Source organism: Chiloscyllium plagiosum, unplaced genomic scaffold, assembly GCF_037043375.1.
Source record: "Chiloscyllium plagiosum isolate Xiang-an unplaced genomic scaffold, Cpla_swu_hap1 HiC_scaffold_25, whole genome shotgun sequence".
NCBI classification, from domain to species: Eukaryota; Metazoa; Chordata; class Chondrichthyes; order Orectolobiformes; family Hemiscylliidae; genus Chiloscyllium; species Chiloscyllium plagiosum.
The window spans coordinates 40533017-40560754 of record NW_028270163.1 but is presented as its reverse complement, the minus strand read 5'-3'; the positions used below and the strand labels follow the sequence as shown (position 1 = coordinate 40560754).

General features: G+C 41.3%; 2 protein-coding genes across 5 annotated transcripts in view; one reads left to right on the top strand and one right to left on the bottom strand.

Moving 5' to 3' along the window:
• The window catches only part of LOC122562199 (uncharacterized), a 59923-nt gene extending 48558 nt beyond the window's left edge, over window positions 1-11365 (top strand). Inside the window, exons 10-12 of the transcript XR_015761420.1 lie at window positions 6639-6813; window positions 10024-10342; window positions 11234-11365. The gene's annotated coding sequence lies outside the window, so the exon portion shown is untranslated. The remainder of the gene's footprint in view (window positions 1-6638; window positions 6814-10023; window positions 10343-11233) is intronic.
• Window positions 481-27738, bottom strand: LOC122547214 (uncharacterized). 4 transcript variants are annotated; one of them, XM_088000657.1, is made up of 5 exons: window positions 18860-19101; window positions 11181-11343; window positions 8748-8915; window positions 7881-7965; window positions 481-689 (listed from the first exon to the last, which is right to left on the bottom strand). In XM_088000657.1, exons 1-5 carry the CDS (start codon window positions 18865-18867, stop codon window positions 631-633), a joined length of 483 nt encoding a protein of 160 aa, XP_087856783.1. In that variant the 5' UTR covers window positions 18868-19101; the 3' UTR covers window positions 481-630. The 4 variants fall into 4 exon arrangements, with proteins under 4 accessions (XP_087856783.1, XP_087856780.1, XP_087856782.1 ...); XM_088000654.1 differs by lacking the exon at window positions 18860-19101 and adding an exon at window positions 27672-27738 and having other exon boundaries at window positions 481-7965; XM_088000656.1 differs by lacking the exon at window positions 18860-19101 and adding an exon at window positions 20764-20875 and having other exon boundaries at window positions 481-7965.

Sequence of the window (27738 nt, the reverse complement as noted above, 5' to 3'; positions counted from 1 at the left end):
AGAAAGTGCAGAGGCAGATGGAGAAAAGCAGTGAAGGTATCTTTTTAAGAAAATTATAATATACTTGCATTGATAGCCACCATATTCTTATTCACATCTGAAAGCTCTTTCACGTTTGAGTCGGAAAGTTGCCTCATCCAGGACTTAACCATAATGATCTGGTGCTGTCTCATAGATTGCATGTTAAACTGAAATCTTATTCTCAGATGGTGTAAAAGATCCCCTACATTATCTTGAAGAGGAGCAGTGAGGTTATCCAAGGTAAACATGACAATATTTCGTCCTCAATCAAAAACAATTGGCATGTTTATTAAGGACCAAGATTTAGGGTCAAAATTTAGAAATGGGATAAAACTTGGAACTCAAGAGGATGATGATTAACTTCAAGAGGACACAAAGCACAGACGGGTTGGTTGAATGGGTGGATGGAGAGACATTATGAAGGGATGCACTTAGTAGGAAGAACAAGAAGACACAATATGAAGGACAAAATGCATTTTATTAGTGGAGAACAGAGAGATCTAAAATCATGTCGTATTCCAAAAAGCCATTTAGTGAAGGATGCTACTGGAGCCAATCTTTACTCTAGGTTTCAACATAGGCGCTGTAATATAGCGATGTACACACTTTTCACTTTTCTTCTGTAAAGATTGCACGTGACAATAAATTGCTATTCGATTGTTTTGCATCTGCATATAATTAAATAGAATTACAATACCATTATTAAGTAAATTTGCACAATGGCTGAATGGTTAGCACTGCTGTCTCACAGCACCAAGGACCTGGGTTTGATTGAAGCTTTGGGTGACTGTCTGTGTGGAGTTTGTACATTCTCCCCATGTCCGTGTGGGATTCCTCCAGGTGCTCCGGTTTCCTTCCACAGTCCAAAGATGTGCATGTTAAGTTGATTGGCCATGATACACCATCCAGGGTAGAAGAGGTGTGAGTAAGCTAAGTGGATTAGCCATGGTAAATATAGGATTACAGGGTAGAGTCAGGGGCTGGGATAGGGTCAGATGCCCTTCAGAGGTTTGATGCAGGCTTAATGGGCTGAATGGCCTCTTCCCACACCACAAGGATTCTACAATCATTGCTGGTGGCAGGACATGTTGAGAAAATGATGACAAAGGCATACAGGATGCTGATTTTTAAAATCAAAGACAAAGACATCGGGCAAAATTCACTGTCTTCCCCAGTGGCAAATTTGAAGGAACATTTAATCAGACAGAAGGTGGCTTTGGGATCCAATGATTTTCATCCCTCAGTCCTATAGTGGGGAAGGTTTGTACTTGGTCTTCCCATTGCCATCAATTAAAGTGTTCAAGAGGCAGTTAATGACTTAAGTGCCTCGTCCCAGTATTGCTGATATTAACCTAGTTGTGAGTTGGGCCTCACTACGCAGGATGCACAATCCATGCAGTGTTACATTAGCACTCCTGGAATCAAGGGGGTATCCTTCAGTCAAAGATCAAGCAACCTGGCTTCAGGAAGGACAGGGGATGGGAGGCTGCTGGGAGATGATTCCCCTGCCCCCAACCCATTGCACTCCTCCTGCTTTCACTCACTTCAGCCCAGGACTAAGCAAACCTTCCCTTAAAGAGGCTCCAGGGAGCACCCAACAACAGGCCTCGATTGCCCCAGATCCCCACCGCCAAACCCCCACCCCTTCAACTCATGTTCATTGTGTACAATGGTAATGAAGTGAAGAATCTTCATTACTGGTTTGGTGTCGACTGGACTAATATGTCCATGCAAATCACACTTAGGATGGATATGTGAACGTTACGAGAGGGTGCAGGGAGATTAATGAGAGTGCTTACATTGATAAGGGACTTCAATTATTTAGATAAATTAGAGAAAGCAAGTTTGTCCTCTGCAGAGAAGCTTGAGAGGAAATTTAAGAAGTGTTCAAATTCATGTGGGGTCCGGACAGAGCTGATCAACTGAAACTCTTTCATTTAGAAGAAGGTTTTAAACCAAAGGGAACCAACTTCAGGTGAATGTCAAATCCAATCACGAGCAAAATTGATTTTATGCAGTGACTTAGAATTTGAAAGGCATTGTCTCAGTATTGCTGGGGCAGATTTATTTGAGTCATTTTCTGCTTTGCATTGGATAAATATTGAAGAAAAAAAATTGCAGAGCTAAGGGAAAGACCAGAGAACAGAACATCTGAGCCTCTGTTATAGAGAGACAGCATGGATATTGCAAGCTGAACTAAATACATTGTAGACAAACAGGAGGCTAGAAAGACACAGCAAGTCAGGCAGCATCAGGAGGTGGAGAAGCTTCTCTTCACCTTCACTATCTCCCCAACCTCATTCCAGCTACCACCCTTATTCATCCCTCCCAGCAACCAACCAAGCCCCAACATAGAACTCTCCAGCTTCACTGTCTCTCCAACCTCATTCTCCAACAGACCCATCTAATGCACCCCCACCAACACCCTCTCCCACCTCGCCAAATTAGTCCTCACCCTCAATAACCATTTATAGAGTCAGAGTCATAGAGATGTACAGCATGGAAACAGACCCTTCGGTCCAACTGGTCCATGCCGACCAGATATCCCAACCCAACTTGGTCCCACCTGCCAGCACCTTGTCCATATCCCTCGAAACCTTTCCTATTATATCCCCATCCAAATGCCTCTTAAATGTTGCAATTGTACTAGCCTCCACCACTTTCTCTGGCAGATCATTCCATACACGTACCACCCTCTGTGAAAAAGTTGCCCTGTGGGTCTCTTTTATATCTTTCCCCTCTCACCCTAAACCTATGCCCTCTAGTTCTGGACTCCCCGACCCCAGGGAAATGACTATGCCTATTTATCCTATCCATGTCCCTCAATTTTGTGAACCTCTATAAGATCACCCCTTAGCCTCCGACGCTCTAGGGAAAACAGCCTAGCCTGTTCAGCCTCTCCCTATAGCTCAAATCCTCCAACCCTGGCAACATCCTTGTAAATCTTTTCTGAACCCTTTCAAGTTTCAAAACATCTTTCCGATAGGAAGGAGGGCAGAATTACATGCAATATTCCAACAGTGGCCTAACCAATGTCCTGTACAGCCACAACATGACCTCCCAACTCCTGTACTCAGTATCCTGACTAATAAAGGAAAGCATACCAAACGCCTTCTTCACTATCCTATCTACCTGTGACTCCACTTTCAAGGAGCTATGAACCTGCACTCCAAGATCTCTTTGTTCAGCAACACTCCCTAGGACCTTACCATTAAGCGTATAAGTCCTGCTAAGTTTGCTTTCCCAAAATGCAGCACCTCACATTTATCTGAATTAAACTCCATCTGCCACTTCTCAGCCCATTGGCCCATCTGGTCAAGATCCTGTTGTAATCTGAGGTAACCCTCTTCGCTGTCCACTACACCTCCAATTTTGGTGTCATCTGCAAACTTACTAACTGTACCTCTTATGCTCACATCCAAATCATTTATGTATATGGTATAGACAGGATAGATCGAGTGAATCTTTAGAAGAGTATAAAGGAAGTAGGAGTATACTTGAGGGAAATCAGGAAGGCAAAAAGGGGACAAGAGATAGCTTGGGCAAATAGAATTAAGGAGAATCCAAAGAGTTTTTACAAATACATTAAAGACATAAGTCTAACTAGGGAGAGAATAGGGCCCCTCAAAGATCAGCAAGGCGGCCTTTGTGTGGAGCCGCAGAAAATGGGGAGATACTAAATGAGTATTTTGCATCAGTATTTACTGTGGAAAAGGATATGTAAGATATATTCTGTAGGGAAATAGATGGTGACATCTTGCAAAATGTCCGTATTACAGAGGAGGAAGTGCTGGATGTCTTGAAACGGGTAAAGATGGATAAATCCCCAGGACCTGATCAGGTGTACCCTAGAACTCTGTGGGAAGCTAGAGAAGTGATTTGCTGGGTCTCTTGCTGAGATAATTGTATCATTGATAGTCACAGGGGAGGTGCTAAAAGACTGGAGGTTGGCTAACGTGGTGCCACTGTTTCAGAAGGGTGGTAAGGACAAGCCAGGGAACTGTAGAAAATTAGCCAGGGGCAACTCTGACTGTTTAGCATTTTGTGATATCCTGAGGTCATGTCTTAATGGACATAAGTTATTCTTTTCATCATTTTAATCAAATGAAAACGCTGAACATTGGAATTGCCTCTGCATAATACCGTGTATTTATTTTCATTGACTATGATAAAATTACAGCATATAGTGTTCAAAAAGCTTTGGGAGAATTCAATTGATATTCTTTCTCCAACAGCTTTCGGTGTAGCTGATGTCTACAATTTATTCACGGCTTCAACACTCAGATAATTATTTCCTTACTGTATTCCAACAAATCTGATGCTGTCAACACAGGCAAAAAAAATAGTTACAAAAGCCAGCCTTGCCCAGCAAATTCTCCAGTAGGCTTTCGAAAATTTGAGAATAGAATAGAATCAGATCCCTACAGTGTGGAAACAGGCCCTTTGGCCCAACAAGGCCACACCAACCCTCTGAAGAGCAAAAAGCAGAACACAACATATTTAATTGGAATATAAGATTGAAATGATTTTAATCTAATGAAACGTTTAGCAGGTAAACGTGAAAAAAGATCTTCTGCTGGAATAGATCTAACATACATTATTATAACGTTTATTGTAAAGCTGTCGTTTTTTTCTGGAATCCCCGCAGCATGGGAATAGGCCATTTAGTCCAAGTCCACAGCAACTCTCCAAAGAGCATCCTACCAAGACCTCTCCCCCTCCCCTATCCCTGCATTTCCCACTGTGTAATTTAGCATGGCCAATCTACCTGACCTGCACATCTTTGGACTGTGGGAGGAAACCGGAGCACCTGGAGAAAAACCACACAGACATGAGGAGAATATGCAAACTCCACACAGACAGTCACCGAAGGCTAGAATCAAACTCAGATGCCCTGGTACCGTGAGGTAGCAGTGCTAATCGTGCCGCCCTATCTCATTGCAATTTTTGTTCTTATGATATAATTAAAGGTGAGCAACTTTAATGTAAAAATGTATTTTACTTAAAAGAAGAAACAAGCTCTCTCCAGACATAGATGCTCTCTAGTACACCGTGTGACAGTCTAGGCTGGGAATTTTTTGCAAGTTTGTCATGATAAAGGTAAATAAGGACCAACTGTTTTCAATCTCCATCATCTGATTTTAATGACAGAGACCTTTCATTGTGTAAAACATTTTAAAAAAGCAACAGGCACTAACCTATAATGGCTGCGGCAACCACCTGACCACAGATTGAGGAAGGTTCAGGAAACTAATGTAGTATAAACAAATTGGCCAGTACTGAATTTGCCATCTTACTGATATTGGAACCAGTCACTGAGTCAGGTGTCAAGGAACTGGCATCTCCTGTTCCAACATGCATATAAAGGGTACATATTGGACATAAAAGGTTGGTGACATCAAAAGGGCAAGAAAACGACAAAGCTAGGCGCATGAATACACAAATAAACTGTATTTCAATAACATTGAGTAAAGAAAGAAATCTGGATAGGTAGCAAGGTTTTCTCTCCAGATTTCTCTATTGTTGAGGAGACACATCAAATATTAAACAACTGTGTCTGAGGTTAAAATCTAACTCTTTTGAGTGCATATTTGATGTCATGTTGTATTAGTTTTCTCAGAGTCAGCAAGGAATAAAATTCCTCTTTCTTTTACTCAAGCTAATATCTGTTCTGATGAAAGGTCAGTGGCCTCAAGTATTAACTCTGCTTTCTCTCCACAGATGCTGCCAGACCTGCTTAGTTTCTCTTGCAATTTATGTTTTTGGTTAAAAATTATCAGGTTCCAGACAAACCCTTTAACCTTTAAATATAACTTCATTGACTATAAGCTACCGACATATTGGTTATCCTTCGCTTGTAGTTAACTGTCTTTCACAAGTCTGTCCTAATTAACAAAAGTACAGGAACTAGAAACAGTTGTTGTATTAATCTTCTGGAATGTTTCAGCAGTCTCTAAGATGGATAATGATATTTTTGGTGGATTAATGTGAAAATGATAGCCGGTGTATTTTTGTGAGGTCCACTAGCAATCTATAACAGTGATATTGTAAAATAACGTTATAACAGTGAATATTTGAAAAGTAAGCCAAATCTAAATTAAGTTTGCAGTTTGAAAATTTAACCAATGCAGTTTTTTTCTAGATTTAAACTTGTGTTTGCACAGTTTTTCTGCTTTGCATTGTTCTTAATAAAGGAGTATAGCTTTAATTCTAAGAGGAAGATGATTTCAGTGTATATTTGTCTCTGATTCAGTGGGACATTATTTACATACATTTGTAATTCCCATCCTGTTGTTTAGCATCTTAGTTTCTAGTGATCAGAATAAGCCATGGAATTCTAGAAAAATGGGGTAGAGTATCATCTGGCAGATCAATATAAAATATTTTAAATGGGAGTATACGATCCCCCACTTTATGTGCCAATGTTCAGGATATATGGTAAAATTGAAGACTAGCATGTTATAATATTAGGCAAATTATTCCTATCAGCATCAGTGGGATATTTGAGTCTGAAATGACCAATTTCTGTACTAAAATAAACTTAATACCAGTTGATTGAATTACAAGAATGAACCAATTTGGAAAAAGTGACATGATTAATTTTCAAATTTCTGCAGAAGTTCCACCTGGTCGATGAAAACAGCACTATCACACGGCAGGAGGAGTTCCTCTGTCCTTCCCTACCCTCCAGGTGGAATTTATAACTAGTGCTGACCTTGAAAAGAGCTCCAGTAATAAGCGAGTGGAAGCTCCAGTTCAGTGATGACCCATCACCACCGTGGCATGGAGAAGGTCAGGTGTTTTTAACCTTTAAAAGTGCAAATACTGTGTTTGATGTACTGCACGGGGATAACCTTCCAGATAAACAATTAAACAGAGGAAATGCAAATTTGAAAACTGTTAATATGTACCCTAGAACTTCTGTCCATTGAATTGAATTCATTGATAAAGTCACAGTAATACTCCACAGCTTTAGGGAGTGTGGCTGCGCAGTAGTTAACACTGCTGTAATATGTAACCTAGAATCTCAGTCCATTGAATTGAATTCATTGTAAAAAGCCATAGTAATACTCCACAGCTGTATACAAGCAGTATACTTATTAGTAGGTTGATCAGGAACATGACATACTGTGTATTCTAATGTGCTTTCAATTTAGGAATCTTTCCAGGCAGATCCCTTTATAATTGATTACCTTCAAATTGAACTACATCCCTGAATCTAAACTCTAACAGTTGGAGGTTTTGTTCAAGTCGTCTATTTTTTGCATTTATTAATCTATCACGTCCAATTTGAAATTGGTTACGATGCAGTCTTGAGACAATTTGCTCATGAGACTTCAGAAGCTGGCTGAGTGATTCACACTCTGCACAGTTTCCATATTCCCAATGAGCATGTTCATGAGCTTGTGGAAATGGATAAAACTGAATGTTTGGGAACATTTCAAAGCATCTTTCACAAGGGGCTCTGGGAACTAAGGATCCAAATTGCCTGAGATCTCTGGCAATTTGAAGAAACCTCGGCACTTGCTGATCCCTGAATCCAGCCAGAAGATTTTCAACACGTTGGTTTGCCTGGGTGCTTTGTCCATTAGTGAATATGTTAAATGCCATCGAGTGGACACGAGGAGGAAATCTAAAGGCATCTTGATTGTACTGATTTGCAACACATACTGCCCAGCTAATGTCACGGTGCCATGTGTAGCAGCACAATGTATCGATCATTATTTTTCTCTGTCTAGCTCCTCTACATGACACTGAAGCACCAAAGTAATTGGGTGTTCTACTTCCCATATGCTCATCAGAAAAATAGCACAAGTTAATAACTGTTGATACAAAAATATTCCGGCATAGTGTGTTACCATTAGGAACTTCCATATCATTTATCTCCAGCAACAGACATTGCAAAACATCATCTTCATGTCTTGTTCTGACAATGTCAACAATCTGTAAAACAAATGTGTACAATTCAAAAAAAAGAAATAACTTAACAACTTACATTTCTTTAACTCCTTTAAACTTAAAGCATTTGACAAATTAGTTTTCACATTCGTTTGTAGCTAAACAGACAATTAGGGAAGATCATTACCACAGAGCAAAATCCCACAAAGCCAGGTATATTAGAAAATAGGGTGAGTGGAAGGTTGATCACTCACAAGTAGTAAGAGAGAGTCAGGGATTGAGATAAACTTTTAGGGCAACCATCATGAACAGATCTAATTCAGGTTTGACTACAGCAACCTACCCCAGCAATCTCTACGTTCCTGCTCCTATTTTTAAAATCCTTTCGCTCAATGCTCCAAATCATTCCACAAATAGTCCTTCAATGACAAATGTAGGATATTATGAACAACTATCCAACAATGTAAAGCTATTAGGCAGTGGTTTAGCTCAGTTGGCTGAACGTTTGGTCTGTAAAGCAGTGTGATATTAATAGCATAAGTTCAATTCCTATCACCAACTGAGGTTATCATGAACAACTCTCCTTCTCAACCTCTTCCTTCACCTGAGGTACAGTGGCCCTCTTTATTCAACAACACTCCCCGCGGCCCTACCATTAACTGTATAAGTCCTGCCCTGATTTGCCTGACCAAAACACAACACACCGCATTTATCAAAATTAATCTCCATCTGCCACTTCTCAGCCCATTGGCCCAGCTGATCAAGGTTCCATTGTCCTCTGCAACTGTCCACTATCCCACCAATTTTAGTGTAATCTGCAAACTTACCGCATCAAGTAGCACTGTGAAAGGGGGACGTTTTGGAATGTGGGTGCGGCACATCTCAAAGACATCTGGATACCTTGCTGATAATTGACGGTTACTTTCCTGCAATATTTCTTCTGGCTCAACCTTAGGAAGATTAATCTGGCCATAAAATAATATTATGTGCAGTATCTGTGAAATAAAAACCAAACATTTCAAAAAGTAACTTTTCTGTCACAAAGATCTAAACATAGAATATCACAATTGTTACATGTGATTCTGCCCTTCATGTCTGTGCTGGCTCTCCAAGTGAACATCATGAATTAAAGCCATTCCCCTGCTTTCTCCCTTTAATTCTGTACATTGGCCTGGATTTTAAAATGGCCAAATAGTCATTTCTGCAACATAGATGAGAGCTACTCATCAGGTTGAAAAGTTGAACCATTTCTATTTTAATACCAGGAGGATGAGAAACAAGTTCATGGAAACAGAAACATTTGTACTGAAGAAAAATGCAATTAGCATGGAATAATGGGGCCCTGGTTAAACCAGTATATCTCTATATAGATTAAGCTACTAGGGGAAACTTCCCACAGAATGAACAGACCTGGCAAAGCAGATGGAGCAGCACTAAAATGATTGAAGAAAGATGTTGCCTTAATAGAACTATATGTTCTGTCAGCAGGTCAGGATAGCATGGAGGTGCAGATACAAAACATCCTTTAACAGTTTCTTCTGCATGTGTGGGGCAGTGTTTCACATCAGTGCATCAGTCTCAAGCTCTGCAGCCCTGCCATTTTCAGTCAAGAATGATGCTGAAGAATGAATGAATTAACAGGACAGGGCCCTGTAAGCCTGCTCATCCTCCAACTTCCGAGTTGTCCAATGCAAAAGAATGGATGAGTCTAAAATCTCTGGAAGTGTCTTCAGCCAAGAGTGGTGAATTGATAATCTGATTTCTCTGCCCATGATTCCCACCATCATAGAAATCAATGTCCAGCAATTACTTCACTCCATGTCATATGAAGAAGGTGTGACATTGAAAAGGCTAGGGGGGTCTGAAAACATCTTGACTGTGACCTTTACCATGTACGCACCAGAGCTTTCCCACCTAAACTATTTCATTATTTATCCCTTTAGTAATATTATAACAACAGATCAGATATCGTCATTTATCTCATCATTGTGTACGGGATCTTGCTGTGCATATATTTGATTGCCATAATTGTCCATCATGTACCCATCCCCACACTTTGAAAGTCCTTATTCTTTTAAATGCAAGGCCTTTTTTTCTTTTCAGGACTCTAGAACTGACACAACAATATTGTTTAAAATTGTTTAATGTATCTCATCTCCATGACACTGGACTCCTGTGGCTATAAATTCTGTGACCATGATCTTATTCTCCGCAACCACCTGATGAAGGAGCAGCGCTCTGAAAGCAATTGCTTCCAAATAACCTGTTGGACGATAACCTGGTGTTATGTGATTTTTAACAATATAGAAGATGGTCTCCTTGTGACCTAGCCACAACAATCCGGATCAATCTCACTTGCCAATGAGAGCCTTTTCAAGCACCTCACAAACATCATGAAAAAGTATGAAGAAAGTTTTTAAAGGTATTATCTGGAATCATCTACCTCTATAAGATCCCAGCTAGTGTCCTGTTCAAACTATTGATTTAACTCGATTGCTCTGCTCTTACTCTGTTTATAATCTTATTAATTCCCTTACCATTGTGATAGCCTCTTTAAAATTCCTAATTTCATAGATCCTAATATGGCACAAATACAGACAGAAAAGGAAGATATTCACTGATGAATCATTTAACCCTTTTGTTCTTCTCTGATTTTCCTTGGTAACCTCCTATGCGTCACACTGTGACCCTCTCTCTCATTGATGCTTTTAATCCCATTGTACGCTCACCCCCTCCCATTGGTCTCACCATGACTCACTCTCTCTGATGCTCCTTGCATTTCCCACTGTGCTCTCATCCCTTCCACTGATCTCACAGTGACTCTCTCAATCTCTCCACCACTCCTTTTATTCCCCTTGTTATCTCACCTGTCCTGCTGGCCTAGCAGTGAATGACCAACTATAGATCATGTAGAAGATAAGGAAGAAGATGTTGCTGACTGGAGGGTGAAGCAATGTTATCCTTGCCTGAAGACCCTGAGGAACCAGCTCTTGTACTGCTGCATTTATAAAAAAGACAACTCTGACAGTTTGTTATATTGGGTGTTTTATATGGTGTAAACTTACGTGGGAAACCCTCCCTGTCTATTAATGCCACAAAGCTGGGTGGATGGTGGCAGACACTCCAAGAGTATGTCAATCAAAAACTTTCAAAATGTAAATGGCAGTTATCAGTTAAACAATATGTTTGTTAGGGGGGACACTGTATCAAACACTTTCCACATTTGATGATTATTTAATCTATAAATTTAAAAAGAATACCTCTTTGAAGTAATCTCTTGCCCTTTCTTGTTGAATCTTGTTCTCTCCTACAGCAGTTGCAAGGAAACTCCGAACCTTATCCAAAAACTGATGTCCACTCTTGATAAAGATTTGAATACCCGGATTTTCATATCGTATAACCTCCGGCATTCTCCTTTCAGATCTGGAAGTAAGTTAAATAGTTGACTGAAGATGGAATATTCCTATTTTATACCAATTGAAAGGGCTATATTTTCTACCCATTTTGTTGCCTCTTTTTGTTCAGTGTACATGTACAAAGAATGGGCTGATACGTTCGACCACTGCAGTACTATTGCAAACAAATTTCACCAAATCTATTCACCTTAAAATCTGCCATTCCATCAAATCATCCACTCAGAATTTGCCCCACCATATGGATGTGGCCAAGGTCTTTAATCAATTATTACGATTACTGCCCAACATTCAATCTCGGAAAACACTATTTCTCGCTACACCATGGGCAATCCAGCATTATCCCTGGGGTACCCTTTGCAGTTATGATATCTGCATCTCTACAATGACCTTGCCTCACCCTGATGCTTACAATGAAAGAATAGATTGTTGAAATCCACAGTGATGAATTACAAAAGAGGTTTGTTCTCAAATAGTTGGCCACTTCGCAAGAAAATGTTGCTGTGAATTCTCATGATCAATTTGGACAGGCAGCATCTCAACATTGTACAAATAAAGTCATGGTTGCTCTCTTAATATCAGCCTACTCCATTGGACCTGTGAAACAAAGGACCTGACCAATTCTCCAGATCAGCATGATGCCGAGAAATATATGTGCCACTAAAAGCCTTCCATAAAAATTTCCTTAATTCCATTACCAAGGACGATGTTCAATAATGGACACTCAAATATAGTCTACCACTTTATCCTGCACTTTAATGTAAATTAGAAAGCTGCAATAATGTTTAATGTGCAGCATTGGTAAAAGAAATTGTAATAGAGACAATAATAGAACTTAGGATCAATGAATATCCAAACTTGATGGTTCCCATTCTTGAGACTAAGGTGCAAAAATAATGCGGCATTAGGAAGGAGCATTCATTTGAATCTTCAAAGTTCTCCTGATTTCAGAATTGTCCAATTAACTGCAAAACTGCTAATGTTATTCCTTTATGAATAAAGCTCCAAGCGAAAGAAATCTGTCTTTGGTCGAAAGTTAGGAGACAAAGAGGAGGATGCGTGCTCAGATTGGGAGGTGGGACATGTGGTGTCTCTCAGGAATCTGATCTAGGGACTTCAGGTTTTCACAATATCTAGCAATGACTTGGATGAATTAATAGAGTTATGCTTGTAGGTGATAGTAAGTAGTACATATGAAAGGCATAAGCTATCAAGGGAGAGAAAGAGAGCAATGGATATGAGTATGGGCAAATAAAATTTAAAATGGACAAGTGTGAGAACGTTCACTGTTGTCCTATGAAATAAAAATCTAATCTCTCCCTAAACAGTGAAAAAATAAAACCTGCAGAGAAACACGGATATAGGAATCCAAGGCCCATTTGCCCATCCCTCCTGTGCTCACTGAGCCAATATTGTCTGCCAACAGCAGAGCTTCCATATAAGATTCACATGCATCTGTAATATTTCTTAATAACGTCCCTAACTCTGTAACCTCTTCCAGCCCTTTGAAATCTCATGACCTCTCTGCTCCTACAATTGTGGCACTTCGGCATTCTGGATTTTCATCATTTCACAATAAATGGATGTGCCTTCAGCTGCCTAGCCACTGATTCTGGAGTTAAACTTTTCTGTTTTTATATCTTTTATACCTTCTCCCTCTCTTCTAAATCTACTCTTTTGAGCATGTTTTTGTTTCATATTTCTCCTTATATAGATCAGTGTCAAACTTGATGTTGCACCTAAGGTACCTTGGGGTATTTTATTATATTTAAGGGACAATGTGAGTGCAAGACGCTGTTGTTGTCTACGCACGTATTATATGCGTGAAATCTAAATGGAAAATGCTGGAAATACTCAGGGAGCTGGACAGCATCAGTGGAGAGAGAAACAGAGTTAACATTTAAGAACAAAGATCTCTTTTCAGAAGTTCTGAACATTCTGAGCAAGGGGAAATGTTGGTATTCAAAGGGACTTTGCTGTCCCCAATCTTAAATCACAGATAGTTAGCATGCAGATACAGCAACCAGTTAAGAAACAAATGGATGTGTAGACCATTTTACAGAGAGTTCTGAGGCAAAACAACATGCAGAGATTGTAAAGGATCTTAGGGAGACCACACCTGGAGTACTATGGCCTGTTTTAGTCAGCTTATCCACAGAAAGACATCACCAGCCTATGCACTTGTCCTCACTTTTCACCAAACAAGTGTCTGCACCCAAAGGGTCTCCTATTTCCACCAGCTCCTGCAGGATGTCACAGCCAAACACATTTTTCCCTCCCTTTTCATGTCAGCTTGACACAGGGACTGCTTTGTCTGTTACACCCTGGTCCATCTCACTATCACTCGCAACACCTCCTCGCTCACCTATGACACTTTTGCATAAAATTGCAGGAGTAAGACTTGCTCTTTTATCTTCTCACTGTCAGAATTTCCAAACACACCTTCTGGGTGATGCGGTGATTTATCTATATTCCATTCTATCTTGTCTAGGATAATTGCAACTCAAAATGGTGTCCCTTCTCCATTGGCAAGACCAAACATAGACTGGGCAGATGCTGGAAACCAGATTCTGGATTAGTGGTGCTGGAAGAGCACAGCAATACAGGCAGCATCCGAGGTCCTCGGATGCTGCCTGAACTGCTGTGCTCTTCCAGCACCACTAATCCCCAAACATAGACTGGGTTACAATGTTGTTGAACAGCTCCACTCTGTCGGCAAGAATGGCCTGAATTTCTGATTTTTGCTATTTCAACAGTCAGTTTTACGCCCATTGCTCACATTGCAGTAGTGTTCCAGCAAACCCAACAGAATCTGAAGGAACAACAACTCATTTTCCAGCTTTCTGGATTCAGCATTGAGTTCAATAACTTCAGATCATGAAATCTGTCCTGCATTTGATTACAAACCCAGTGCCTTGTTTGCATAGAGTTTTATATCGAGCAGAGCTGACCTATTTTCTGATACTGACACTTACCAGTAATGCTTACTTTTCATCTATATCTCTCTTATACTCCCATTACAACCCACTTTGCCTTGTGCTGAGGTCAACCTTACCATCTATTATATGCGAGCTTCTACCTTCTTCTTCAACACAAGGAAAATCTTGTCTTTCTCAGCTCTGTCTGTTCTAAGGAAGAATCGCATCAGACTCTGTTTCTCTCTGCACAAATGCTGCCAGACCTGCTGAGTTTCTCCAGTACTTGCTGCTTTTAGTTCAGATTCACATCATCCGCAATACTTTGCTTTTACTGAAAAAGACACACTAACCTTAGAGAGAGTGCGACATGTTCATTAGATTGATTTTCAGGATGAAGGATTGTCCTACATAGGGAATTTTTTTTTAATACTAGGCTGATGTTCCTTAGAATATAAAAGTATAAAAGAGGTGCTCTCATTGAGATATTTCACATTCTTAAAAGGCTTAACAGAGTAAATTGTTAGAGTTTTTGAAGCTCAGGTTGTAGCTGAGATCGTAAATTTGTTCGCTGAGCTGATGTGTTTTTCTGTAGACATTTTGTCAGCTTGCTAGGTGACATCGTCTGTGTGCCTCTGGTGAAGCGTTGGTGGTCTGTCCCACCTGGCATTTATGTGTCTCTGGTTTCTGGTACTTCCTGTTCAGTACTGTCGTGGTTTGTATATGGGGTCCAGTTTAATGTGTTTATTAATTAAGTTCCGGTTGGAGTGCCAGGCTTCAAGGAATTCTCTGGCATGTCTCTGTTTTGCATGTCCTAGGATGGTTACATTGTCCCAGTGAATTTGTGTCCTTCATTGGCTGTGTGGTGGAAATGAGAGAGTACTGGTTGTGTCTGGAGTGTTCATACAATTGTATAGTCAATTTTCTCCCTGCTTGTCCTGTTTAGGATTTTTCACAGTCCTTGCCAGGTATCTTGTAGATTATGTTCGGCCTGGTGGATGAGGGTGTTGGGTCTTTAACTTTGTGAGGAGCTGGTGAGAGATGTTTACTCGTTTGAGGGCCACTATGATTCCAGGAAGTAGTTGGGGAGTCATTTCTGAAATGACTTTGATGCACGGTATTGTCATTATCTCGTGTAGTGTTTTCTTCTATGAGTTTGTTGCATAAGTACCTGAGGATAGTGCTTTTGGGATACCCGTTCCATTTAAATCCCTTGCATAAGTGTTCCTGTTCTGACGAGAGGAGTTCTGAGTTGCTGCAGTATGCCCTTGCCTATTTAAATGGTGTCCTAATGCAGCCTCTGGGGTGTTTGCTGTTATAGTTCAGTATCTGGTCTGTACAGGTATTCTTCCTGTACACACTGGTCTGGAGTGTGCATTCCACTAATACAGCTGGACCCCCCCAAGAGGGGCCTCTCAATTCTGCAATTGGTCAAATAAACAGTAAGAGCTTGGTCTCTTTTAGCAAATTTTAACAAATTATTACGACACCGGGCATAGCTTTTCCAGCAATGCAGGGGTTAAGCACCTCTGTGTACTCTGGAAAAGTTGTGCACAATCCTAAAACAGACAACTTTTATAGGTCTCTTAACAAACACGACAGCCTTAATTACAAAATTAATCCAATACAGGGAACCTCAATTATCCGAATGAGATGGGTGGGCACTATTTTGTTTGGATAATCGATTAAATGCTTTTCCTCTGGGTCTTGGAGTTTTTAAAGTCTGCTCCCAGTCCAGGAGACTGCGGAGCGCACAGCATGCGAGACCCCACCCCCAACACTGCCCCCCGAACCCTGTCCAACACCGCTCCCCCCACTCCCAACCCCGTCTGACACCTCCTCCAGCGCCACAGTTGGGGAGATGTGGATACCATTCGAAGTCTCATAATAAAGGTGAGTGCTATTACCCATTTCACAAAGGGCCTGAATACCAGCGATAACAGACACACTCTTCCTCAAGGCATATGCATGAGATGCGAGGTCCTACAGGGGAGCAGTGGTGACTGGTACATTTAATCATTGTGCAGAGAATAGTCTTGGTCACATTAATGTAAGTACACCCCCATCCTTTACCATTGTGACAATTCGGATAGGCTACTCCGGACTTATTGGAAGAAGTCCATAAGCAGCTAGCAGGTGGGGATGGGTAATAATCAAAAGGAATATTATGTCCAGTAAACGCTTTAGTAGCGTTCCATACTCCTTCATTAGGATTCAGGAGGAGAAAAGAGATCAAAGAGTCTTTTGCTGAAGTCAGGGCGTAACAGACCACTTCATCCCTGCCAAATATTCTGTTGTGACTTTGGAGAAACAAATTGTTAGTGAAAGATAACATTTCCCTATCTTCTGTTTTGTGGCATGGCCTATTTGAATGGGGGCAAGGCTTACCAGGGTCACCCATAGCACAACTGAAATCAAACTGGCACACAACACCTTGATAGGGTAAAGACCATTTAGACTTGTTCTGTTAATGAACTATTAAATCTTTTTGATGCAGTTGACCACTGCAACATTCATTCTTGGTAATGTTCAGTCTCTCGGCATGCAAGGATTTTTTTTCCGGCATAGCTGGTACACAGTCTCTTGTTGCTCAGGATCGCACAGGTAAATTGTCCCTTCTTGTGCACCAAAGCTGGCAATGGCAAGTCCTCACAGCCGGGCAAGCTCAATCTTCATCATCTCCCCTCTTGCAAGGGGCTTGTCTGATGAACTTGCAATGATGGAGATGAACATTCGGTGACCTTATGGTGGTGAGGAGGATCTGGAAGGGTCCCTCCCAACAAGGTTGGAGGCCGCGGAGTGTCCACTGTAATTGAGTATAAACTATTTCCTCCTTGCCCAAGTATATACAAAATACACAATCAATTAAAATAGGCAGCAGCAAAGAAGGAACACAAACTTGTCCAGTACAGTCACCCACAATCTGGTTTGAATATCGAGGGAGTACCGTATCTGAGGCCATAGTTTGTGGTCTTCAACAGGGGCTTTGCCCCGTGAATTCTGTACCTTACCCAGGTCTGGCATACTCGTCCTTATACTGTGTCTAATCGGGTTTTGCTGGGGACCCGATGGGACCAGAAGTTTGGGGTGTAAGGCTGCATCCATTTGCCCACTACTTTGGAAACAGTATCAGTTTATTCAGCATGTACTGAACATCTTGATAATTGCCAGACTGATTGGACAAAACAGCATTACTATAATGCTGCTCCATGGAGGATAAAAATCTTCAACGTTCCCACAAGACACCAAAATCATGAAGAATCAGTGTATATTGGTAGATTTTCCTTTTGCTAGAATGAAAGTATGTTGATTCTCCACGTCAGCTCCAAGGTGACATTAAAGGCACATTCACTCCCCAGTGGCCACATTTCAACAGTTAAAGCAAAGGCCAGCCATTGGTTCCTGGGGGATTTTGCTGTCTTGTTCCCAGTCTCAAAGGTGTAATGCTGGGGCCTGCCTGTCCACATTTTCAGTGTCCCCTTGGGAAAAGGCTTCCCAGCAGTGGTCATCGGGTGGGCACCTGAGATAGGTTCCGCCCTGAGTGGGTATCCTGGTTCCTATCAACCCTATCAGGGCTGGTGTACGGCATTTGGGATTGTGAGGGCACTGGGTATTATCGGTTTTACCTGTAACTTGCATCGTGGTTCAGTCCGGTTGTGGCCATCCAATAAAAAACCACCGCTCACCTCATTTGTGACTGGAAATTCCTGGACTGTTTCCAACTTTGAAATCCACTATAACTACTTGGTTCTAGTCCCTTAATTTAAATCCAAGATTAGGTTCTTTAAACGGTCCTGACCAGTCATTGCTCATTTACAAAGCTATAGGTCGTGAAAGGACAGCAGCTGCCCTAAAAGGTCTTGTCTACTCAATGGCAACAAAAAAACTTCTGATGCACAAATAATGACCAAATCCAAAGACACAAATATTAACCATAAGATATTAATTTTGTTATATGATTTGTCAGAACCTCTTGTTGAACTGAAACTTCAATTGTCATTGAGGGAGGGGAATTGATATAAAATAAAGCTATGACTGGCACATGAAATACAGCAGTCTTAAAATTAAGCAGAAACAAATGAATCTGAAACCAAAAAAAGGTTATAATGTTATAATGTTGTCTTCCTCCATATTAAACTGATTTGAAATTGAATAAGGTTGGCTTTCATGTAGGGATAAAAAGATTAGTTAGAAGCTGATAGTAGGGCAGTCATTTCCCGAAAGAAGAACAGGAGTTAATATTTCATTTCATAATCACTGAAGGATCCTTAACCCTTAAAAGAAATCATGTTAAATTTCTAAAATGCAAATCAAATCCAAAACACAGTCTCGGATCTCGAACTCCAGGCAACAAAACACAACATTCAATCACCAACAAGCAAATATGTAACCAAACTGAATCTGAAAGGGTTAAACACTCTGCAAGCTGCAGGGAACAATCCAGCGTTGATTTTTTTTCACATACACACGCACATATTCCATTAGGGTGGTTTACCCTTATAAATCTTGGCTGTGGCACATAGCTGCTTAACCAAGTGTCTGAGAATCTAAATACCTCTCAGCTGTTCCATTTGCAATTCTAACAATATTTTCAAGGCAAGTTTTTCATACCTCTGCATTCACTCACAACCCAGGGGAAATACAATGGTGTCTTTAATAGTTGCCCAATGTGTCCTGTATGCCAAATTCATTAAAGTCTGGACATCCTGAAGCAAGCAACTGTAATTACAGCACATTTGTACTAGCCAATTAAAACTAATATTGGCCACTCGAATGGATCGGGGCGTCTTGAAGCATGACGTGAACATCAGGGTGGGTCCAGGGCTTATCAAACGGGGTTTCACCTGTCATAACCCTGGGGCAAGCAGATTCTCTATTACTAATTTTGTAAATCTTAAGATGCTTTCATCAGATGCTTTCTGTCCGGACACTAGGACCCTGTTGAGTACTCACACTAGTATCTGTGGCCGAGTAGCAAGAATTGTATCAGCATTTCTGACAGCACTTTTGTTCCTGACCAGCTCTCCTTACTTTTCACACGACAAAGGCAGTAGACACCCTCCATATTTCATCAACAAAGATCAAACAGCGAAACAAACAAAAAAAAAGCAGCAAAGCAAGACAAGCCAAGCCGAACAGATATGACAGAAATAACCTTGATATAAAACTTCCACTAATCAACAGCCTGACAATGAACAACAAGACTAATGAGTGGCCAACGATCGAAAGTTTGACTACCAGTCACCGGTGACTTTTCCTTTTGCTTTTAAAAGTGCCAAAAGTTTCCATAGACAGTCAGATTTCTCCGGAAACTTCTCACACATAGAACATAGAACATAGAACATAGAACATAGAACATAGAACATAGAACAATACAGCACAGAACAGGCCCTTCGGCCCACGATGTTGTGCCGAACTTCTAACCTAGATTAAGTACCCATCCATGTACCTATCCAAATGCCGCTTAAAGGTCGCCAATGATTCCGACTCCACCACTCCCACGGGCAGCGCATTCCATGCCCCCACCACTCTCTGGGTAAAGAACCCACCCCTGACATCTCCCCTATACCTTCCACCCTTCACCTTAAATTTATGTCCCCTTGTAACACTCTGTTGTACCTGGGGAAAAAGTTTCTGACTGTCTACTCTATCTATTCCTCTGATCATCTTATAAACCTCTATCAAGTCACCCCTCATCCTTCGCCGTTCCAACGAGAAAAGGCCGAGAACTCTCAACCTATCCTCGTACGACTTCCTCTCCATTCCAGGCAACATCCTGGTAAATCTTCTCTGCACCCTCTCCAAAGCTTCCACATCTTTCCTATAGTGAGGCGACCAGAACTGCACACAGTACTCCAACTGTGGCCTAACCAAAGTCCTGTACAGCTGCAACATCACTTCACGACTCTTGAATTCAATCCCTCTGCTAATGAACGATAATACTCCATAGGCCTTCTTACAAACTCTATCCACCTGAGTGGCAACCTTCAAAGATCTATGTACATAGACCCCAAGATCTATGTACATGTACAATGCATATTACATTACCCATCTTAAACAACCTTCCTTTTATAGTCCTGACTCAAAACATTTGCTACTTAAGAGCCGGTCAGCACACAACAGTCTACCGACCTCCACAACTTCCACAGACCCTGTCTCGACTTTCCTTAGCCCTCAATAATCCTGTTATAACATATCGCGATACCTCCTTATCTCACAGAACAATTTAAGTACCAATTTAAACAATGCCAATCTGACAGAATCTTATTGCTATCTTTTCTCTCATAGGACCCCGCCAGATCCCATTTATCTCTTTATCTCATAGGACCCTGCCCGATCCTATTTATCTCTTTTTCTTATAGGACCCCACCAAATCCTAAATATCTCTATATCTCTGTTTCTCTTATCTTACTGAGACCGATCCTTTATAGGTTGGACTGAGATGATAGACAATGAGGGGTCAGGTCAACCACTAATTGAATGAGATGAAAACCAAATGGATATGAAAAACTCACTTCTTGGTGGCCGATTCCTCAACACCCAATAGTGGAGGACTGAAGGCTCTTACACCGCTGTTCACAATCCGTCCATGCCGTATCTGAGTCACGGCACCATATGTAAATCTGGGCTCCCAAGAGGGGCCTCTCGGTTCTGCGATCGGTCAAATAAACACTAGCCGCTCAGTCTCTTTTAGCAAGTTTTATCAATTTATTATGACGCCGGGCATAGGTTATCTACCAAAGCAGGGTTAAGAACCTCTGTGTACTATGGAAAAGCTGTGCGCAGTCTTAAAACACAGACATTTATAGGTCTCTTAACAAATGAAACAGCCTTAATTGCAAAATTGATCTAAATAAATGAAATGATATGACAAATAGACATAAAATTAAGCCAATGATATTTCCTGGAAACTGACTTGTTTTGCGCTTCTTTATCTCTGGGACACCTGGTTTCCAAGTTACAATACTTTAATAATGTCATATCTTACTTAGTTAATTCATACTTTGAACAGGGCATTGTTTGCTAATCTCTTTCAATTAGTTCATGAATGCAGTTTTCAGCAGAGTTAGATGCCATTGCTCCTAGAAGCCATTTTGTTATGTTATTTTATGTTACTTGCATTAAGAAACCATTTTATAGTTAGTAAAAGCATGCATTCAATAGTTGCTCCTGACAACATACTGGATCCAGAGTTTGGGTTGGATGGTATTGAGGGCTGTCCATTCCAAATGTTGCATTAGTGCGCCTGCTATCAGTCCTGATATCAGGGATCCCACTGGTGTACAGTTTATTGATTGTATACTTGTCCGTTGAATGTAAAGTGAGTTGTGCGGCATAGTTCCAGTAATTTTATCATGCTGTTCTTGTTGTTGCTGCTGGTGTTGTCAGGTGTTCTGGTAACCGCTTCATGCAATAGTGTGGCAATGGTATTCTTGGCGAGGTTGATGTTTATCGATGTAAAGGATGGATAGTGCAATGGTGCTCCCCTGGCTACGGAGTCTAGCACTAGAATCATAGAGTCATAGAGATGTACAGCATGGAAACAAACCCATTGGTCCAACTTACCCATGCCAACTAGATATCCTAACCCATTTGCCAGCACTTGGCCCATATCCCTCTAAACCCTTCCTATTCATATACTCATCCAGATGCCTTTTAAATGGTATAATTGTACCAGCCACTACCACTTCCTCTAGCAGCTCATTCCATACACCCACCATTCGCTGCGTGAAGAAGTTGCCTCTTAGATCCCTTTTAAATTTTTACCCTCTCACCCTAAACCTATGCCCTCTAGTTCTGGTCTCCCGCACTCCAGGGAAAAGTGTTTGTCTATTTAACTATCCAAACCCCTCATGATTTTATAAACCTCTATAATGTCACCCTTCAGCTTCTGACACTCCAGGGAATACAGCCCCAGCCTATTCAGCCTCTCTCTATAATTCAAACTCTCCAACCCTCGCAATATTCTTTTAAATCATTTCTGAACCCTTTCAAGTTTCACAACATCCTTCCGATAGGAGGAAGACCAGAATTGCAGGCAATATTCCAAAAGTGGCCTTGCCAATGTTCTGTACAGCCACAACATGACCTCCAGACTCCTATACTAGATGCTCTGACCAATAAAGGAAAGCATATCAATTACCTTCTTCTAAGTTTGATGTCATCTATAACCTTACTAACTATACCTCCTATGTCCACATCCAAATCACTTATGTAAATACAAAAATCACTGGACCCAGCACTGATCCTTGTGGCACACTATTGGTCACAGGCCTTCAGTATGAAAAGCAACCCTCCACCACCATCCTCTGTCTTCTACCTTTGAGCCAGTTCTGTATCCAAATGACTAGTTCTTCCTGTATTCCCTGAGATCTAACCTTGCTAACTAGTCTATCACGAGGAGCTTTGTCGAACACCTTTGAAGACAATTTGGATCAAGTCTACCACTCTGCCCTCATCAATCCTCTGCTACTTCTTCAAAAAACTCAATCAAGTTAGTGAGACATGATTTCCCACGCACAAATCCATGTTGACTATTCCTAATCAGTCCTTGCTTTTCCAAATACATGTAAATCCTGACCCTCAGGATTCCCTCCAACAACTTGCTCACCACCAATGTCAGGTTCACCGTTCTGTAGTTCCCTGGCATTTCCTTACCACCTTTCTTAAACAATGGCACCACGTTAGCCAATCTTCAGTCTTCCGGCACCTCACCTGTGACTATCAGTGATCCAAATATCTCAGCAAGGGGCCCAGCAATCACTTCCTTAGCTTCCCACAGAGTTCTCGGGTACACCTGATCAGGTCCTGGGGATTTAACCACCTTTATGGATTTCACGATATCCAGGACCTCCTCCTCTGTAATATTGACATTTTTCAAGATGTCACCAACTACTTCCCTGCATTCTATATCTTCCATACCCTTTACCACACTAAACATTGATGTAAAATTCTCATTTAGTATCTCCCCCAACCCCTGCAGTTCCACACAGAGACTACCTTGCTGTTCTTTGAGGGACCCTAATCTCTCCCTAGTTACCATTTTGTCCATAATGTATTTATAAAATCCATTTGAAATCTCCTTATTTGCCAAAGCTATCTCACAACCCCTTTTTGCCCTCTTGATTTCCCTCTTAATTATACTCCTAATGCCTTTATACTCTTCTCAGGATCCCCTCAATCTCTGCTGTCTATAGCTGACATATGCTTCCTTCTTTTTCTTAACCAAAATCTCAATTTCTCTAGTCATCCATCATTCGCTACATTTACCAACCTTGCTTTTCACCCTGAGAGGAATGCACTGTTTCTGGATTCTCGTTATCTCATTTTTGAAGGCTTCCCATTTTCCAGCCATCCCTTTACCTTTGAGCATCCGCTCCCAATCAGCGTTTGAAAGTTCATGCATAATACCGTCAAAATTGGCCTTCCTCCATTTTAGGACTTCAACTTTTAGATCAAGTCGATGCTTTTTCATAACTATTTTAAAACTAATAGAATTATGGTCGCTGATCCCAAAGTTCTCCCCCATTAACACCTCAGTCACCTGCCCTGCTTTATTTCCCAAGAGTAGGTCAAGTTTTACAGCATCTGTCATAGGTACAAAAACGTACTGAATCAGAAAATATTCTTGTACACACTAAACAAATTCCTCTCCAGCTAAATCCTTAACATTATGGCAGTCCCAGTCTATGTTTGGAAAGTGAAAAGCCCTGACCATAACCACCCTATTATTCTTACAGATAACTGAGATCTCCTTACAAGTTTGTTTCTTAATTTCCCGCTGACTATTCCTTTCTTATTTCTCAGTTCCACCCAAATAACTTCCCTGGATGTATTCCCAGGAATATCCTCCTTAAGGACAGTCCAAATGCAATCCTTAACAAAAATGCCAATCCCTCTCCTCTCTTGCCCTCTTTTCAATACTTCCAATATTTGTATGCTGGAACATTAAGCTGCCATTCCTGTCTATCCCTGAACCACGTTTCTATAATTGCTATGATATCCCAGTCCCATCTTCCTAATCATGCCCTGAGTTCATCTGCCTTCCCTGTTAGGCCTTTGGCATTGAAATAAATGCAGTTCAATTTATCAGTCCTATCTCATTCTCTGCTTTGTTCCTGCCTGCCCTGACTGTTTGACTTGCTCCTTTTTCTAACTGTATCGGTCTCAAATTGATCTCTTTCCTGACTATCTCTCTAGGACCCAAACCACAAGTCTAACACCCCCACCCCCACCTTACTAGTTGAAATCTTCCCAAGCAGCCCTGGCAAATTTCCCTGCCAGTCTATTAGTCCCCTTCCAATTCAGGTGCAATCCGTCCTTCTTGTACAGATCACTTCTACCCCAGAAGACAGTCCAATGATCCAAAAGTGTGAACCCTCCTCTCCTGCAGCAGCTCCTCAGCCATGTATTCATCTGCTCTATCCTCCTATTCTTTAAAAGTAGTATAGTCAAGAGAATAAAGGGTCAACTGGTTAAGATTGAGATCAGAAGAAATGTCTTCATTCAGAGAATCTTTGGATTTATGAAGGGATAGGGAATTATCAAATCTTTGGTGTTCTTAAAAAAGGGAATTAAGGGATATGGAAGCAAAGTGGATAAATGTAATTAAGATTGGAGATGCTATGTTTTAATTCAAATATGGAACAGGATTGAGGGATTGAATAGCATCCACCATTCATATGATGCATTCATTATGTGGAAATCTATCACGGAGTTACACTTGCAGTTCTGGATTTGGAGAGGGATTCGGAATTCTTGTAGAGAGAAGTACCAGAGGCAATGTAGACAAGAGATGTGTGGCTGATCCCTCGTGTATAAAGGCTATTTATTTGGAATCGACATGAGAGAATTAACAAAATTGATTTAAATTCTCCATGAAAGCTACAGATAGAAATTGTTATTCGAGCATTCAGTCAGCTTGGAATAACTTTAACCTTGCTGGCAGGGAGATAAAAGAGTTGGTTCTGCGTATTGAATTCCATACCTGATTATGCAGTAATGTCAGCATCTCTCAGAGCACTCTAGTATCAACTCTTACCCCCAATTAGACAGAAACAACTTGGACTGTGTTGGGTGAGTAAACCAGACAATTAGTTGATGCAGGTGAAAATGAGAAAAGGGAACTTATTAATGAGTTCCTCCTTGCTAAAATTACTTGAAAGTCATTTCTGATTGGTCAGAGTAGAGTTCCAGAATAGAAGGAAAAGTTCAACTTGATAACAGCTGACTGAATTAAAGAAAAATATGAGAAAGCATTTTCTAAACTGACCAGATAAATGAACATTTTCAGTACAATGTTCTGCATGAAATCAAGCAAAGATACTCCATTTCCAATGAATTCAACAACATAGAAAGAATTCAATTTATACAAAACTATGTAACTTATATTGTTTTGTCAAGCAAGAATGTAAAATTGAAATGTTGTTATTGTTTGCTGCATCAATTTTTCACTGCTGCTTTTTTTTTTTACATTTACACAATCATCATCCTGAGATGATGCCTGGCCCATGCAATATGAGGGTGGAATCCACCAGATACATTAATTATTAACCATGGCCAAATCCATAAAACTGTCAGTCAACTAATACATGATGTGTAACATCACCATATTCAACAACTCCCTGTCCCACAGATAGCTGGAAAACACAGGCTTTCATCAACCAGTAAAATAGAACCACAACTTGAATGTATAATGGTTTCTGTATCTGGGTAAAATCCCGAAAATAACCAATCACATCAAACAATGGAATTACTTTGCCAGTTAGCTGCCTGAATCCAACAGAATGATATACTGACCTGTACATTTGAAAATGATAAAATCTCTAATTCTATTCAATTATGAAAACTAATCCAATTCGTACTGCACCTCAGCAGCACAAGAAAGGTGCAAGTATTTCACTCCCTCACACAGTTAAAAATCACACAACACCAGGTTATAGTCCAACAGGTTTATTTGGAAGCACTAGCTTTTGGAGCGCTGCTCCTTCATCAGGTGGTTGTGGACTCCACAATCACCTGACTCCACAATCATCTGAAAGTTAGTGCTTCCAAACAACCTGTTGGACTATAACCTGGTGTTGTCTGATTTTTAACTTTGCAAAAATGAGGACCACAAATGCTGGAAACCAGAGTTTAGATCAGAGTGGTGCTGGGAAAGCACAGCAGGTCAGGCAGGATCCGAGGAGCAGGAAAATAGATGTTTCGGGCAAATGCTCTTCATCAGGAATAGGGGCAGGAAACCTCTAGGGTAGAGAGATAAATGAGGGAAGGTTGCTGAGGAGAAGACAGCAAAGAGTACAATAGGTGAATGGGGTGGGGATGGAGGTGATAGGTCAGAGAGGAGAGTGGAGTGGATAGGTGGGAAGGAAGATAGGCAGGTAGGACAGGTCATGAGGACAGTGCTGAGCTGGAAGGTTGGAACTGAGGTAAGGTGGGGGGAGGGGAAATGAGGAAACTGGTGAAGTCCACATTGATGCCCTCGTTTATTGTATCCGTTGCTCCCGATGCAGTCTCCTCGACATTGGGGAGACTGGACACCTCCTCGCAGAGCGTTTCAGGGAACATCTCTGGGACACCTGCACCAATCAACCACACCGCTCTGTGGCCCAACATTTCAACTCCCCCTCCCATTCTGCTGAGGACATGGAGGTCCTGGGCCTCCTTCACCGCCGCTCACTCACCACCAGACGCCTGGAGGAAGAACGCTTCATCTTCCGCCTCGGAACACTTCAACCCCAGGGCATCAATGTGGATTTCACCAGTTTCCTCATTTCCCCTCCCCCCACCTTACCTCAGTTCCAACCTTCCAGCTCAGCACTGTCCTCGTGACCTGTCCTACCTGCCAATCTCCCTTCCCACTCCACTCTCCTCTCTGACCTATCACCTCCATCCCTACCCCCATTCACCTATTGTACTCTTTGCTACCTTCCCCCCAGCCTCTCTCCATTTATCTCTCCACCCTGGAGGTTTCCTGCCTCTGTTCCTGACGAAGGGCTTTTGCCCGAAACGTCGATTTTCCTGTTCCTCAGATGCTGCCTGACCAGCTGTGCTTTTCGAGCACCACTCTGATCTGAATTCTGGTTTTTAACTTTGTACACCCCAGTCCAACACTGGCATCTCCAAATCATGACTCCTTCACATTGACCAGCAATAAAATTCAACACAAAATTATGTTGAATTTTTCCCAACATTTTCCTGATTATTTTTTTAATTTGCCTTCTTGTCGATGTTACTAAACAGCTCTCTCGTTCTATTGACTTCAGATCAGAGGCTCAACATCAGTCAAGTACTTTAGTGTGGACACTGCAGGATTCTGAATGAAGGGCGGTGTGCCAGATACCAGGGTGTAGAGCACTGTCAGACTGTGCTGAATGGAGCTACGGGGGACGGGCTGGTTACACTGGAGATAGAGAACCCTCACCTGAAACTGCACCAATGTCCGTGTCCCAAAAGGTGCAGAGGTAGCTTGAGATGAGCAATGATCCTAC